The 13463-nt window shown below is 49.9% G+C and overlaps 1 protein-coding gene across 6 annotated transcripts in view; it reads right to left on the bottom strand.

Annotated features, from left to right (window-relative positions):
* The window catches only part of CLEC16A (C-type lectin domain containing 16A), a 200751-nt gene that overhangs the window by 149291 nt on the left and 37997 nt on the right, over positions 1 to 13463 (bottom strand). For 5 of the 6 annotated variants that reach the window (XM_055341054.1, XM_055341056.1, XM_055341059.1 and 2 more), the window contains exon 10: positions 2818 to 3049. In XM_055341054.1, coding sequence (XP_055197029.1) covers positions 2818 to 3049 — 232 coding nt within the window. The remainder of the gene's footprint in view (positions 1 to 2817; positions 3050 to 13463) is intronic. The other variant, XM_055341055.1, reaches the window with a different exon arrangement.

The raw sequence follows: 13463 nt of genomic DNA, 5'->3' as shown, positions 1-13463 counted from the left end.
CCCTGAGGGGCGTGAAGAGCACACAGAAACAGTGTGGCTTTCTAGGGGGGCATCTGCTGTTTCCTCTGAGTCAACAACCACACCCTTTTCTGATAAACACATCCTCTTTTTTAAACTGAGGGAGTCATCAAAGGATCAACAAGTGACCCAACCGGCACAGAACACACCTCTACAGCAGTGGGTGAGCAAGGCCTATCAGTGTCACGGAGCATCAGCCCCTAGACTAGAGCTGCAGCTGACGGGAAGCTGATGGGAAATTTGGTAATAAGTTGATAGGATGTGAGCCTGGCACTGCTGATGGTCATCTATACTCAGGGCCGGGCCTGCCCAAACCTTCCAGTGATGTGAACAATAATTGACCTTTTGATGCCAGTCTGAGTTGAATTCCTAACTCTTATAACCATAAGAATTCTAACATATACATTTATTTAAAAAACAGAAAAAAAAATCACATGAATTACATCTTTTCATATGCCATTTCCACATGAGGAAACAGGTACAGGGCTCGGGGAGGCCACTCAAGGCTTGCAATAAACCCAGACATGACTGTAAGGCCAGCATCCCATTTCTTAGCATCTGCCGTATTGATGCTGTGGCCTATATACCCTTCCAAGTCACGGGAGCTAACAGCTGCATGCTTTTACCCCAACACAGTCTAAGGAGAGAATACCCACCAACTGTACCTTAAATCTGAAAATAACTAAGAGATCAAGGACACCATTCACATGAAAGCTGCTGCAGCCCAGTTAGGGGTCTCTGCCGGACAGGCCTGTGAGAGCTGTATTTATTTATGTTGAGCTGAGCGGGAAGATGTTAGGTCCATAATATTTTGGAATAACTAATGTGTGTTCAGGGAAACAGGAGGGCACTGAAACAACAAGAGGGTCACTGAGAGCCATGTTCGACCAAGCTCTAACATCAGCATCGACTGTCCAAGCAAAACCTCCAGGAGATCCCGGGGCCTTGTCTGGTACAACCTGGCCGAGTAGCCATCCAGAAAACAGGTTTTTATGGGCTGGTGATGAACGTTTCTCCCCTTGCCCCCTGCACCAGGCAGGGAGGCTCAGCATCTGGGGAGCCATCACCCCAATCTCAATAGTGAGCTGGCACAGTAGCCTGGCCGAGCCACCGGAGCCCCGCACACCAGGACTGGGCCTGCAGGCTGACTCATTTGACTGTGTTTGCGGCCAAGCCTGCCCTGTCCACACCAGGGTTAGTCATGGCCAGGCCTGGTTAGACAGCAGCCCTTAAAAGGACTGGAATGAAAGAGGTAGCATCTTTCCAAAACAAAATCGACAAGAACACAGAGTACAAAATGGGGTGAAATCCTCCTTTTGCCCAGTGTGGCCACAGCACAGCTAAACCCCAGGTTTTAAGCAATTTTCTCCTGAGTTTAAAAAAGAAAAGAAGAAAGATACAAATAAGCAAACTAAGAAGGCTTGCTTACCTTGCGTTTGCCCCTCACCTCCCCACCAAAGTGATACTTGCTGGCATACGTGTTCTGAGCCAAGAACGAATGCCTATGCCAAATGCTGACTGCGCACTTTAAACAAAAAGAAAAGCATGCTGGGGATCTCAGCCTTAAAAAGAGGGCCGGGTGGCACCAGAGAGATGCTTTGGTTATACTTATTGAAATGTGATTGTGGCATTTCCTGAGAACTGCCAAGAAAATCAGAATGGGGCCAGCAGGGTGGGGAAGGGGGCGGGTTTCAGCTCCATAATCACAGCAAACTCCCCAAAACAAATGATTCCCAGTCATTGATTTACTGAGCTACTGCATTTTCCAGCTTCAGACACCGTGGACTAGGGACTCACATGGTCCAGACTGATGGGCTAAGGGCAGCTGGCTTTGGAGCAGACACCACCAGACCAAGGCCTAGGAGGATAGCCTGCAGTAGGAGCTGAGGACAGCCCGTGTCTGTGCCACGAGGTGTGGTGGGAGCTCGTGTCCAGCACGCAGAGCCCCCAACCCACTTCCACCCCAGCCTATGCTCCACTCTGAGTGCGCAGGGCCGTGGCCGAGACCCCATCTGTGTGGCTGTGAACCTGGCCCATGACACAAGAGACTGCACAGCTAAAGCTTGCCTAATTCCAGAGCAGACAGTGCTCTCCAGATTGAGGTGTGAGTATCTAAGCGAGAGGAAGGTGGAAACTAAACCAGAATCATCCCCAACACAAACCAAGAAGAGGAATGAATGATTCTGCTTACTGAGCACACATGCCCCAAAGCCAGGTGTACCTCATTCTAAACAGACAGAACTTTGAATAAATCTTGATGTAAGATTATCTAGGGGATTATATTTGATTATTTGCTTCCGGAAAAAAAAGACTTATTAAATATACATAATCTCATTAAACACAAGTTTTCTTCCTGCAGTGCACTAGGAATAATGACTGTGTCAAAAATCATAATCGCAGGTGATGGGGAGTAATAAAAACTCCAATAAACATGATGAGAGCAGTAGTGTAAGTGAATGCTTGTGACACGGGTCGGGCACTGCTCCGAGCACGGTACACGTATTAATGCATTTAATTCTCGGAAACACAAAGTACTATCTGCTACCTTCTTTTTACCAACGGGGAAACCGAGGCATGCGGCTCCAAGTTAAGAACCCTGCTCTGGGTCACCCGTGCGATGAGGGCAGGCCTTGCAGTGGACCTACCCGCAGCTGCCTGCGGAGGGCTGAGCGCACAGAATGAGGTACACCGGCGTCAGGAATGGACGGAAGTGCCCATGGACACACAACGGGGACCAGACACGAGTGACAGCCTGGCTCACAGCGCAGGCGGCAGGGTGGTGTTCGCGGGCGCACTCACCTTCACTCTCCCCACTCGTCCTGATGCCTTTTGAACCACCCTCAATACCTTTAGTCTTCTCAGGGTCTTCCTGGGCATCCTCGGTGGGCCCCTTCTCGTCATCGTCTTCCTCCCCAACGTTTTTGTAGTTGGGTCTCTTCTGCACCCGCCTCTTGCCCTTGTGCTTGTTCATCTCAAGGGAGCGCTCTAGAGTCTCGGTGGGTTTAATGAAGCACCGAATGCTGGGCTTGGCCTAGGGAAGTCAACACATGGATTGGAACCTTGGAATCTCACAGGACGCTATCATCAAGCTGCCTGAGTGCTGTGGCCCCAAGAAATTCTATTTCCAAAACAAAAAAGGCAACCTCCCACGTTGTCATTGTGACTATGATTAACACCACCATTGTCGGGATCCCTGGGTGGCGCAGGGGTTTGGCACCTGCCTTTGGCCCGGGGCGTGATCCTGGAGACCCTGGATCGAATCCCACGTCGGGCTCCCGGTGCATGGAGCCTGCTTCTCCCTCTGCCTATGTCTCTGCCTCTCTCTCTCTCTCTCTCTCTCTCTCTGTGTGTGTGTGTGTGTGTGTGTGTGACTATCATAAATAAATAAAAAAAATTTAAAAAAAACCAAAAAACCAAAAAAACACCACCATTGTTAAATCATCAGAACAAATCATCAGAACAATAGCACCAGCTACCGCCGCCCTGAGTCAGCAACACTAGCTCTGTGCTTCCCAAAGGTCACTTGTTTGCCTAGGAAACACACCTCTCTTAGCACTTTTATGGTACTCTGCTTGTGCCAGATGCTCTCTAAGGGCGCTGACTGTACTATCTCACTTGAATTTGACAACGACCCCATGAGGTCGTCCTGTTTTTTCACTCCCTTTACAGACGATAAAACTGAGGCTCAGAGGCGGTGGATGACCCACCCGTGGTCAAAGGACCAGGAGGCAGCAGAGCTAGGATTCAAACCCACACACCCTCCACCCAACTTAGGTCTTAAGTACAGCACGCTGGTGGTATTAACTTCTAGTTTAAATACATTTATTTTAAAAGAAACTGTATACCACTACAGAACATGGAACAGCAATATATCTTGCTGTTATCAAATAAGAAAAAAAAAGGTGCACTGGATGTAGCCAAATGCTGGCTCTGTAGAAAAGGGGCTTGGCAAGCACCAGCGAGGAGTTAAAGCTCATCCGCAAAGGAAGCTGACCCCAAAGAAAGTTCTCTGAGAAGTCAGGAGGCTAAGAGAATGAAAAAGGCTGGTGTGTTGCCTGTGGATCATGCCCCGTCCTATGGGAAACACGTAGCCGTATCTCAGTCCAGGTAACACAGATGAGCTCGAGGGATCGCCACTCCCATTTTATAGATGAGAAAACAGAGGCTCCAAAGGGCAAAGTGACTCGTCGGATATCACACAGCTCCTGAGCCACGCATCAGACTGGGAACTGAAGTCTGCCCAATCCCAAAGCGCAAGCTCCTCCTGAAATAAGGGTGCTTCAGGAGGAGCTCAAACTCAGTTAGGTGCTCAGTACCCTTTAAAAAGTATTTACATACAAATGGACCAGGTCCAGAAGGGAACAAAGACAAAAGAAAACGGATTTGTTTGGGGCAGGATTCTGACTGAAGTATTTTTCTCTTTACAGGGTCTGGATGAGGTCCAGACATCGTTTTGTCATTTAAAAAATAAAAAAAAAAAAATTAAAAAAAAAGAGAAAGTTTTAAAGAAAACTTTTCCATTATCTTGATAGTTTATCCATCTTCTGAATTCACCCCCAACCAACTGCCAGCTATATTCTGGGGGCCACCATACTTTGCTTAAGTGGAATGTCTTCAAGGAGCACAGATTAATTTCAATATCGTTCAAAACAAAACCTAATTGGAAACTAAATTAGCATCCAAATCTGAACATTAATTTTTATTTACTCACTTTGGATTATTCATCCACAAAAATGACAGATAAATTGAGATATGATTCTACTGCCCAGGAAACACAGATAGTGCATTACAGACGCCAACGGATGAGAGCCCAGAAGTGGGAGCACCCCGAGCATGCGCCACTTGACAGACAGCATCCATCAGAGTCCACTTAGGATGCTCTGTGACCGAACACAGCCCCTCATCTTCTGCTGAAGGCCTCAAACCCGGGAAGTCGAGGGTCCCAAGATTAAGTCACCACAATCAAGCTTTCTGAAACAGAAAGCTGAGACTAAATGCAGAGCAAAGTATCACCCAGTTAGAAGGTCCAAGCAAAAATTCACGTGGACGGACGTAGAAAACTCTCCCTGAGCTCTGTATGAACTTGGATGTACAAAAGTGCTAAAATAAAGGGAAGTGAAAGTGCGTGTCCAGGGCTGCTCAGGGCATTACGATCCCCAGCTGGACTCCCATGAGCTGTGGGTCCTCTCCGAGTGAGCATCAGGGTCCTTGTCTAAAACACAGTGCAGATAACGCCAGCCTTCTAGAACTAAATGTCATCTCGAATATAAAAGTTCTTTTGGTAAGCATCCAACATGAGAGTCACCTTCCTTTCCCTGCCTCCATAACAAAAAAGGAAAAAAAAAAGGCTAAGAGTCAACTGTAAAAATAAATTTTAAAACTTTCCAAAGGGATCTGCTTTTCTCAACGGTCAGGTATTGGGAGGACATGTTTACTGGGGAAATTTCAAACCTTTAAAATGCAACCTACCCAGTGAACAGCTGGAAATAACCTAAATGTCCATCAAGAGGGGAGTAGTTAGGTAATTACAGTCTGACCATAGAATGGGAATCCATGTACATGTTAAAGAGACCCAGCTCTTTTTGTACCTATATGCGTGCATACAGAATTTGTACCAAAGTGGAAAAGCAAGAGCAGGGAGCTCAGTAGGGGCCCTTCAAGTAAAGCTTTACAAGGGCTACACATGATGCTGTGAACAGCTTTTCCTTGAAAGTGGCCTAAGAATGTCTTGGGATTTAGTCTTTGGGGGATAAGAAAAAGCAGGTGGTCCTGGGTGCACACCCACACAAGCGCATTTGTATTTTTTTTTATTTCTAGACCTTTCTGTTTGAAATTTCTAATCCTGTACGCATGTTAATTAAAAAAAATTATCAGGAATCATTTGGACATTATAATTTTGGGCTTTATGTTTCCTTTCATTTTTCTTTTATATTTAAAAGCCTGATTGTGGAGAAGCAGACAGGGCTTGGATGGGAAATGTAAACAGAGATCCATGAACATTCCTGCTGCTCCTGTCAAGAGCCTCCTGGCTGCTGGCCTCCAGGAATCTTTGTGGGACAGTGGACAATCCCAGATATTCCAGATGGAAGGCCCCCAGGAGAAGGACCCATCCACCTTACCCTCGGGTATACTCTCAACACTAAACCAGGTGCCTGGAGCAGGGCAGGACCTCAATGGGCAGCTACTGAGTGAATTCATGGCTGCCTGTACCCATACTGTACCCAAAGCAACAGAGAGAACAGTAAAGAAAAAAAGTGAGGGATGGAAGAAACCAGGAGCCTAACAGCCTCAGGAGATTAGCACAGTCCAAGGGCAGGCGCAGAATGGGGAAAGCTCACTTCAGAGTCAAAACTCAGGAGGCCTTTGGGTTTATCTTCTCATAAAGCTGGCACACCATGTATGCCCCAGACAAAAATATTCTGCGAATCACGTGTACAGTTCCCAAATGCCACAAGTTCAGGTTTTGCTAAGGGCTCATCTCCCAGGGACCTGGAGCCTGAGCTGCCAAAAGGAGTGTGGAGATATGGGGCCGTCCCTGCTGACAGCACAGATTCTTCCAGTTATCCAGAGAATGTAGCTGGAGAGCCTAGGCTCTGTGGCTGGCCATTAGGGCTGGCTTCTGAGGTCAGGGCCAGCGGAAGGCCAGCAATGTGATTTCAGGGGTGGCCCAAGGGCTGAACTGCTCCCTGAAGTGTCTGCTTCCACCTTACTCTCCACCCCACCACCCTAAGGCTTCCATCCTTGTTTAAAATACTCCAGAAGGTAACTCCCCAGGGGTTGGAAGTAACTAAGGGCTTTTAGGGCTGCAGGATTTGAGAGTCAGCTCTGCAAGGACAGCGAGGGGGGTCTGAAGCAAGGGGTCAGGAAGGAGGATGCAAACACCTAAGGCCCTGGTGTTGGACACAGAAATACCCCAGGTGTCAAACAGAATGCCCTCCATTAGGTCTGGGGGCACCCCATCCTAGAAAGGCCACATGCAGAGTGCACATGAAAAAGCAAGCTGCAGGGGCACCTGGGTGGCTCAGCTGGTTAAGCATCTGCCTTTGGCTCATGTCATGATCTCGGCGTCCTGGGATCAAGCCCCGAGTTGGGTTCCCTGCTCAGTGAGTCTGCTTCTCCCTCTGCCTCTCCCCTCTGCTCTTTCTGTCTCAAATGAATAAATAAAATAAAATAAAAACAATCAAGCTACAGTTGAGCCACCCATCCAGGATTCCGTTTACAATTAAAAAAAAAACAAAAAAAAATATATCAATTAAAACATGTCCATCTGAATTATGTTTTCCTGTGTGGATAGATATGTAAATGATGGTGACCATGGCCAGGTCTAGGTTACAGACGCCCCAGCCCCAGAGAGTGGGCCTTTTTGAGAGGATAGGGAGGTTGGGGAACTTTCACTTTCTTTTCTAGTCGCCTCTATGTCATCCAGTCCTTGTGCCCCAAAAGAGTTATTACCAATGCCACTTAAATGTCAAGAGTACCTTTAAAGGAGGTACCTAATGCCACTGAACTGTATACTTAAGAATAGGTAATCCATTATTTTATATGTATTTCACCAAAAAAAAAAAAAAACAGACACCTTTAGGAGGAGGTTATAGACTGAGAACGAGCTACGAGAAATGTCTTCTGCCTTGACACACACACACAGTCATAAGCACAAAGCCATTGACACACCTGATTACTGAACTTTATGTTATCCCTCAATTGAAAAAACATTCACCTACAGAATCGTCAGTGAAAGTGATTGTCCTAACACCCTAAGGACAAGCTAGGAGCAGATGGGACAAGTCTGGAGGCTGGATGCACTGCAGTCACCACAGGACTGACCTCACTCACTGAGGCAGACCAAACACCAGGGGTGAAGCAGCCCTGGGCCTGCCTGCACGGGGCTCCCAGACCAGCCTGGAGCAGGCAGGGTTCTGGCGTGCGTCCACGTGGACTTCGGGGGCACGGAGGAAGGAGTGAGGAACCCTGCCAGGCAGGGGAGGCGGAGGCGAGGGGGAAGCTCAGGAGGGCTTCGTGGAGAAGGAGATGACTGGTCCAAGTCTTGAATGGTAGCAGGAGTTCATGATAACACTTGGGAGGAGAGAATGCTAGAAAGGCCAGTTCTGAGCTCTGGCCCGTTCACCCTTTATTTCTGTCAAGGCCCAGATCACTGGAGTGGATGGGAGTGGGTGTGCCTGGTGACTGCAGCGGTGCCCCGGGACACAATGTGCTTGGCCAGCTCCCCGGGGAGCAGCAGGCACACAGCAAGTCACGGGGTGGTGCTGGGCCAGCTGGATGGCCCATCCAGCCACCTGCTCCTGACGGGGGTTTACGGTGCTCGTGGCCCGAGCAGTGCTGTCAGAGTACCCCTGCCTCTGTACCTGGTAGATCCAAGCTGCTCAATGGGTTTCTTTGTACCCACTCAATGGTTCGGGGGAGAGGGAGGAAGGAGGGAATGGCCAGGAAAAGCATCATGGGGACAGCAGGCAGGCCGCCCTGGGAAGAATCATGGCTGAGAGGGAAAGGAGGAAGAAAGAGGCTGGCAGCTAGAGAGGGCAGACAAGGGCTCAGACAGGTGACATGGCCCTGGTGTCTGGCTCTGGCTCTGTAGGAGCTATTGCCATGATCTAGGAAAGCTCACCTTCCACGCTCTCCTAGGCGGAGCCTGCTCACCTTCTGAGGAAGTGGCTAGAATCCTTTTGTTCAAACAGCTCTGCCGTGCTCTTCGAGAACTAGGAGCAAGGAGGCAGGCCACGCTAACAAAAACCTGCCCAACATAAGGGTAGACCCAAGTCCAACCTCATTCTCACTTACTGGCCCAGGGGCCCTGACCAAATGAGCCTCTGTCTCCCCGTAAGTAAGAGAGAGACAGTAGCAGCTCCATCGCATGCTGCCATGGAGCTACGATGAGATCCTGAGTGCAACCATGCCCCGCACAATGCCTCGCACAAAGAGACACTCTAGAAACACTTATTCACCTTTGACCCCTGGCAGATGGATCACCAGGGTAGAAGAGATGGCAGGGGAGGGGCTAACCCCTAAAAAACAATCACATTCTGTTTTAAATTTGGCTCCCTGGCTCCTACAAACTTTCTGCTCGCTGGATTTCTGGTTTGTTAGTGGACTCAGCCTCCTCAAGGCGCTCCTGGGCCCCTGGCCAGCCTCCCTGATCCCCAGCGTCAGGGGCTGGGCCTGCAGAGCATACAGCACAAAGGCAGGGGTGCTGGGGCAGCCGGGGCCCAGGCTCAGTGTCCTGCCGCTCACCACCTTCTCCTAGGGCCTCAGTTCCCACAGTCACCAAATGGGCCTCATGGTAGCACTTGCCCCACAGGGCTATGTGGCGCCAAAAAGGAGCACACCTCCTTGTTACCTGTCTCCCAGTACTAAGGACTGTCACTAATGCCCAATTACCTGTCTCCCGGTACGAAGGACCGTCACTAATGCCCAGTGGGCATCATAAATGGACCCAGTGTTGCTGTGAACCCAATATGTACACTGATTCACTTTATCCTCTAACAGGCGACCAGGGGAGGGAGGGAGCTGCAGCGGGCAAAGGACTGGCCCAAGGTCACCCATTCAGCAGAGGCAGAGCCAGGATTTGGATCCAGGGAGTCTGGTTTCAATGCCCACAGGCCTGATGACTCTACTGCACTGCTCCAGCACTCACCGCCTTCAGTGAGCATTTGTCAGCCTGCCAATGTGGGCCAGCCCCCTGCAGGGCAGACCTCAGGGCCCAGCCAGGCCTCAGTCACACCCATCAGAGCAGCAGGTGGACAGCACAGCAAAAGCTCAGGGATGGCTGACATACCTACCACTCATGAGGCAGCCTTCTGACCCGACCATCATTCCGGCTGCCCACATAGTGTGATGACTGACCATTTTGTCTCATGTACACAGGGCTCCAAATGTCACAGGGGGTCATGGTGACCCAGGCATGCACCAACCATAACCAACAGCATGTGGCTTTGCAACTGGCCGTGAAGAGAAGCTCAGCTGATAACTTACCGAGATCAACAAGCAAACATCAGAGAGCACAGATGCCAGGATGATACACAGGTGCGTGCTACATGCCCGACGCTGAGAAACCCAGTGCTGCTGAGCTGAGGCCAACACGTGCAGAACACACAACTGCAACCACATCAGTGTGGCAGCTGGACATGCTGCCAGATGTAATGGGGAAAATAAAACCCATCGGGGAGGAATGTGAAGAGCTAACAAGGCCACTTCCATTAATAAGAGGAACATGGCATTCTTCTCCATGAATTGGCCAATTATCAGGGAGTGTTAAAGCTGCAGAGGCAAAAAGTAAAGAGATGCCCATTGATCTCCGAGCTCAGAGGACTCGCACTGCACACATGCTGGACACTGTGACTGTATGAAATGCAGCAGGTAACAGCAAGATGGTGCTGGAACCGCCTCGAAAACAAGCTCTGGGTGCTGCCAGACCCATAAGAGACCAGCCTCATCTCATCCCCAGAGCTTCTCCACCTGGGCCATCATTTCTGTCCCTCTCAACACCTGGTGGGGTTGCCTGGTATGTCCCTTCAATGCCGTGCCTGGCATTCAACCAAAAGCTAATGAGTTCTGGGGGATAAATTAATTGCAAGACATTTATGATGGAAGAGGTGCATCCAAGGCTCATGTAAAATAAAATACACTCTCTCAGTAAATGACAACACACTAAACACTTGGGTATTTCTTCAGGAAGAGTGTTTTACTCTATCTTACTCTCTAGAAAGAGGTAACTGTGGAATATTGGGAACTCCTAGTTATCCCAAACATTTGGCCCAGAGGCCCACATCTCATGCTAAACGGGAGTGATTATTGCTGCAGATGGTGACAGAAGGCCACGAAACAGAAGCAGCACGGGGGTCTGGGGCTGGATGCCTGCGATCCCCTGGTGATGGGGTGGGGGGCAACAGGATGATCACCCAAGCTCTGAGGTCATCGGCTTGCTTATGCAAAGAATATTAATACCTCTCTCTCGGTTATCAGGAGCCTAAAAGAAGATGTCAAAGGAGATGAACAAGATGAAACGCACCCCCCTCTCCCACTGACCCAGTATTTTTTTTCTTTCTTTTTTTTTTTTTTTTTAAGATTTTATTTATTCATGAGAAACATGGAGAGAGAGAGGCAGAGACACAAGCAGAGGGAGAAGCAGGCTCCACGCAGGGAGCCCAACGTGGGACTCAATCCCGGGTCTCCAGGATCACACCCTTAGCCAAAGGCAGGCGCCCAACTGCTAAGCCACCCAGGGATCCCCTGACCCAGTATTTCTTGCACAGTGGCCCCGTTCTGATCCTAGCCAGCCAGTTCATCCCCACCAAGGTCTCTGACTCACCACTGTCCACGCCTTGCCCATCACAACCGCCCGCCCTCATGACCCCCAACTCAGCTCTTCACCCTTCAGCCCTTAAGCCAACAAGGCTACTTCTTCTGGGAGGCCTTCCCTCACTTTCATCTCCCAAAGCTGGTTTCTGTTTCTTCCCAGATTCAAATCTTCAATCTGTGTTGACATGCTTATTTACTGTTTCCCTCTACCAGAATGTCAGGACAGGGACCTTGTCTGTCTTGCTTGTCCTGTATCCCGAGGCCAGCACAGTGGTGCCTGGAACATGTAGATACTCCAGAAACACATGTGGGAGGAGGAAGAGGGGTGAGCGACCCAGCCAGCTTGGCACACAGGAAGTGCTCAACAGAAGGGCGCCACTCTCACTAGGGAATGAGCCATCGCTGTAGTGGCACCCAGGGCAATACCACGTAAGCCAAAAATCCTGCAGGGCTCTTTTCCCTTCTCTGCTCATGAAGCTGGAGGTTTCCAGGGGGGCCCAACTGTCTCCCGGGATGAGATCTGCCCACCTGCCTCGCTTGTGGTCTGCAGTGGGCAGTGAGTAGACTGACACCACTCCCCTCCTGGCACACTGTCATTAAACCGCGGGATCACCGGAGATGGAACTGAATGGCGTGGCCCTTCTCTCACGGGTGTGCAGTGCCCCCAGCCTCCCGTCAGACAAAGCACCTTGAGCAAAACCAAGTTTCCCAGCTAGAGGATTGTGGCACTGACCAAGACTGGATCTCCTTGGCTTGGTACATACAAGGCACTCAATTCCCTCATAAAGTTCATTATTTCAAGGCAACTGACATTTACTGCAGGAGCCAGGCTAAACACTGGGGACACAAAAGTTATGACGTTCCCATTTCTCCTGATCTAAATTCCAGAATCTCCCAATGGCTCCAAAGGCAGCACATGCTTCAGAAGCCTTTTCCCTCCCTGACTTCATCCTACTATGCTCTGCCCTGCTGCTCCTTGCTAGTCCTCTGACACACCAGGCATGCTCCTGCCTCAGGGCCTTTGCACTGATTGCTCTTTCCGGCCAAAGTGCTCTTCCTGCAGCAATCTACATGACTCACTCCCTCACTTCCTTCACATCTATGCTCAATTGTCATCTTCCCAATGAGCCCTACCCAGGCCACTCAATGGAGAACTGCACCCCACTCCAACCTCTGAGCGCAGCCACCCCTTCTCTGCCTTACTACTGTTGCTTTTCTAAAGCACTTCTCACATTCTAACATGCTACAGTGTTTACTAATAGCTTCCTGCTTCCTCTCTCTTCCCACTGCATTAGAAGCTCTGGGAGGTCTGGGGCCTTTGTTTTGTTTCCTACTGCACTGGGGTGCCAAAAGAGTGTGGGGTACCTGTCCAGTAATTGTGTATTAAATAGATTAATATGGGGCAGCCCTGGTGGCTCAGCCGTTTGGCGCCTCCCTTCAGCCCAGGGCATGATCCTAGAGACCCAGGATCGAGTCCCACGTCAGGCTCTCAGCATGGAGCCTGCTTCTCCTTCTGCCTATGTCTCTGCCTCTCTCTCTCTCTCTCTCTCATAAATCAATCAATCAATCAATCAATCAATCAGTAAGTAAGTAAGTAAGTAAGTAATGCGGACCCAGCTTTGAGAAACTCATAGAGTCTGGTTAAAAAACTCAAATGCCCCCAGGGGCCAGGTGGCTGATAAAAACTAATGAAGTCCCAGGGCAGAGACACCCGAAGTAGTGGATGCCTCATCTTTCTATTGTCCCCCCACCGCCCCTCCCCATTTTCCAAATTTTCACAGAAACCTGGAGGAGTTCACCAGTGGTTCAATGCAGACTAGGGATGGTCCCCACTGAGCACAGGGCAGGACACTATCTCATACCAGGGAGTAAGCAGTCCTCAGCCTGGATGCCACCCCAGCCTCTGACATGCTGCCACGCAACTGCACAAAAGCCATCTAAGGGTCTGAGCCACAGAATCTTGTCCACCCCTGGTTTACCCCCACTCTGCCCACTCTGCTCCCCCCTGCTGGCTCCCCTAATCTATGGCCACCCCAAGAACCTTGGGCCCTCCTCTGGCTCACTGGACCAGGACCAGCATCCTTGGTCCTCTGGTCACCTGCAGCCCTGGCTAAAGGCTATCTGTCTGTGAG

Source organism: Nyctereutes procyonoides, unplaced genomic scaffold (genome assembly GCF_905146905.1).
Source record: "Nyctereutes procyonoides isolate TBG_1078 unplaced genomic scaffold, NYPRO_anot_genome, whole genome shotgun sequence".
NCBI lineage: Eukaryota > Metazoa > Chordata > Mammalia > Carnivora > Canidae > Nyctereutes > Nyctereutes procyonoides.
Note: the sequence above shows the minus strand (reverse complement) of the source record. Positions and strands in the feature narration are given on the sequence as shown.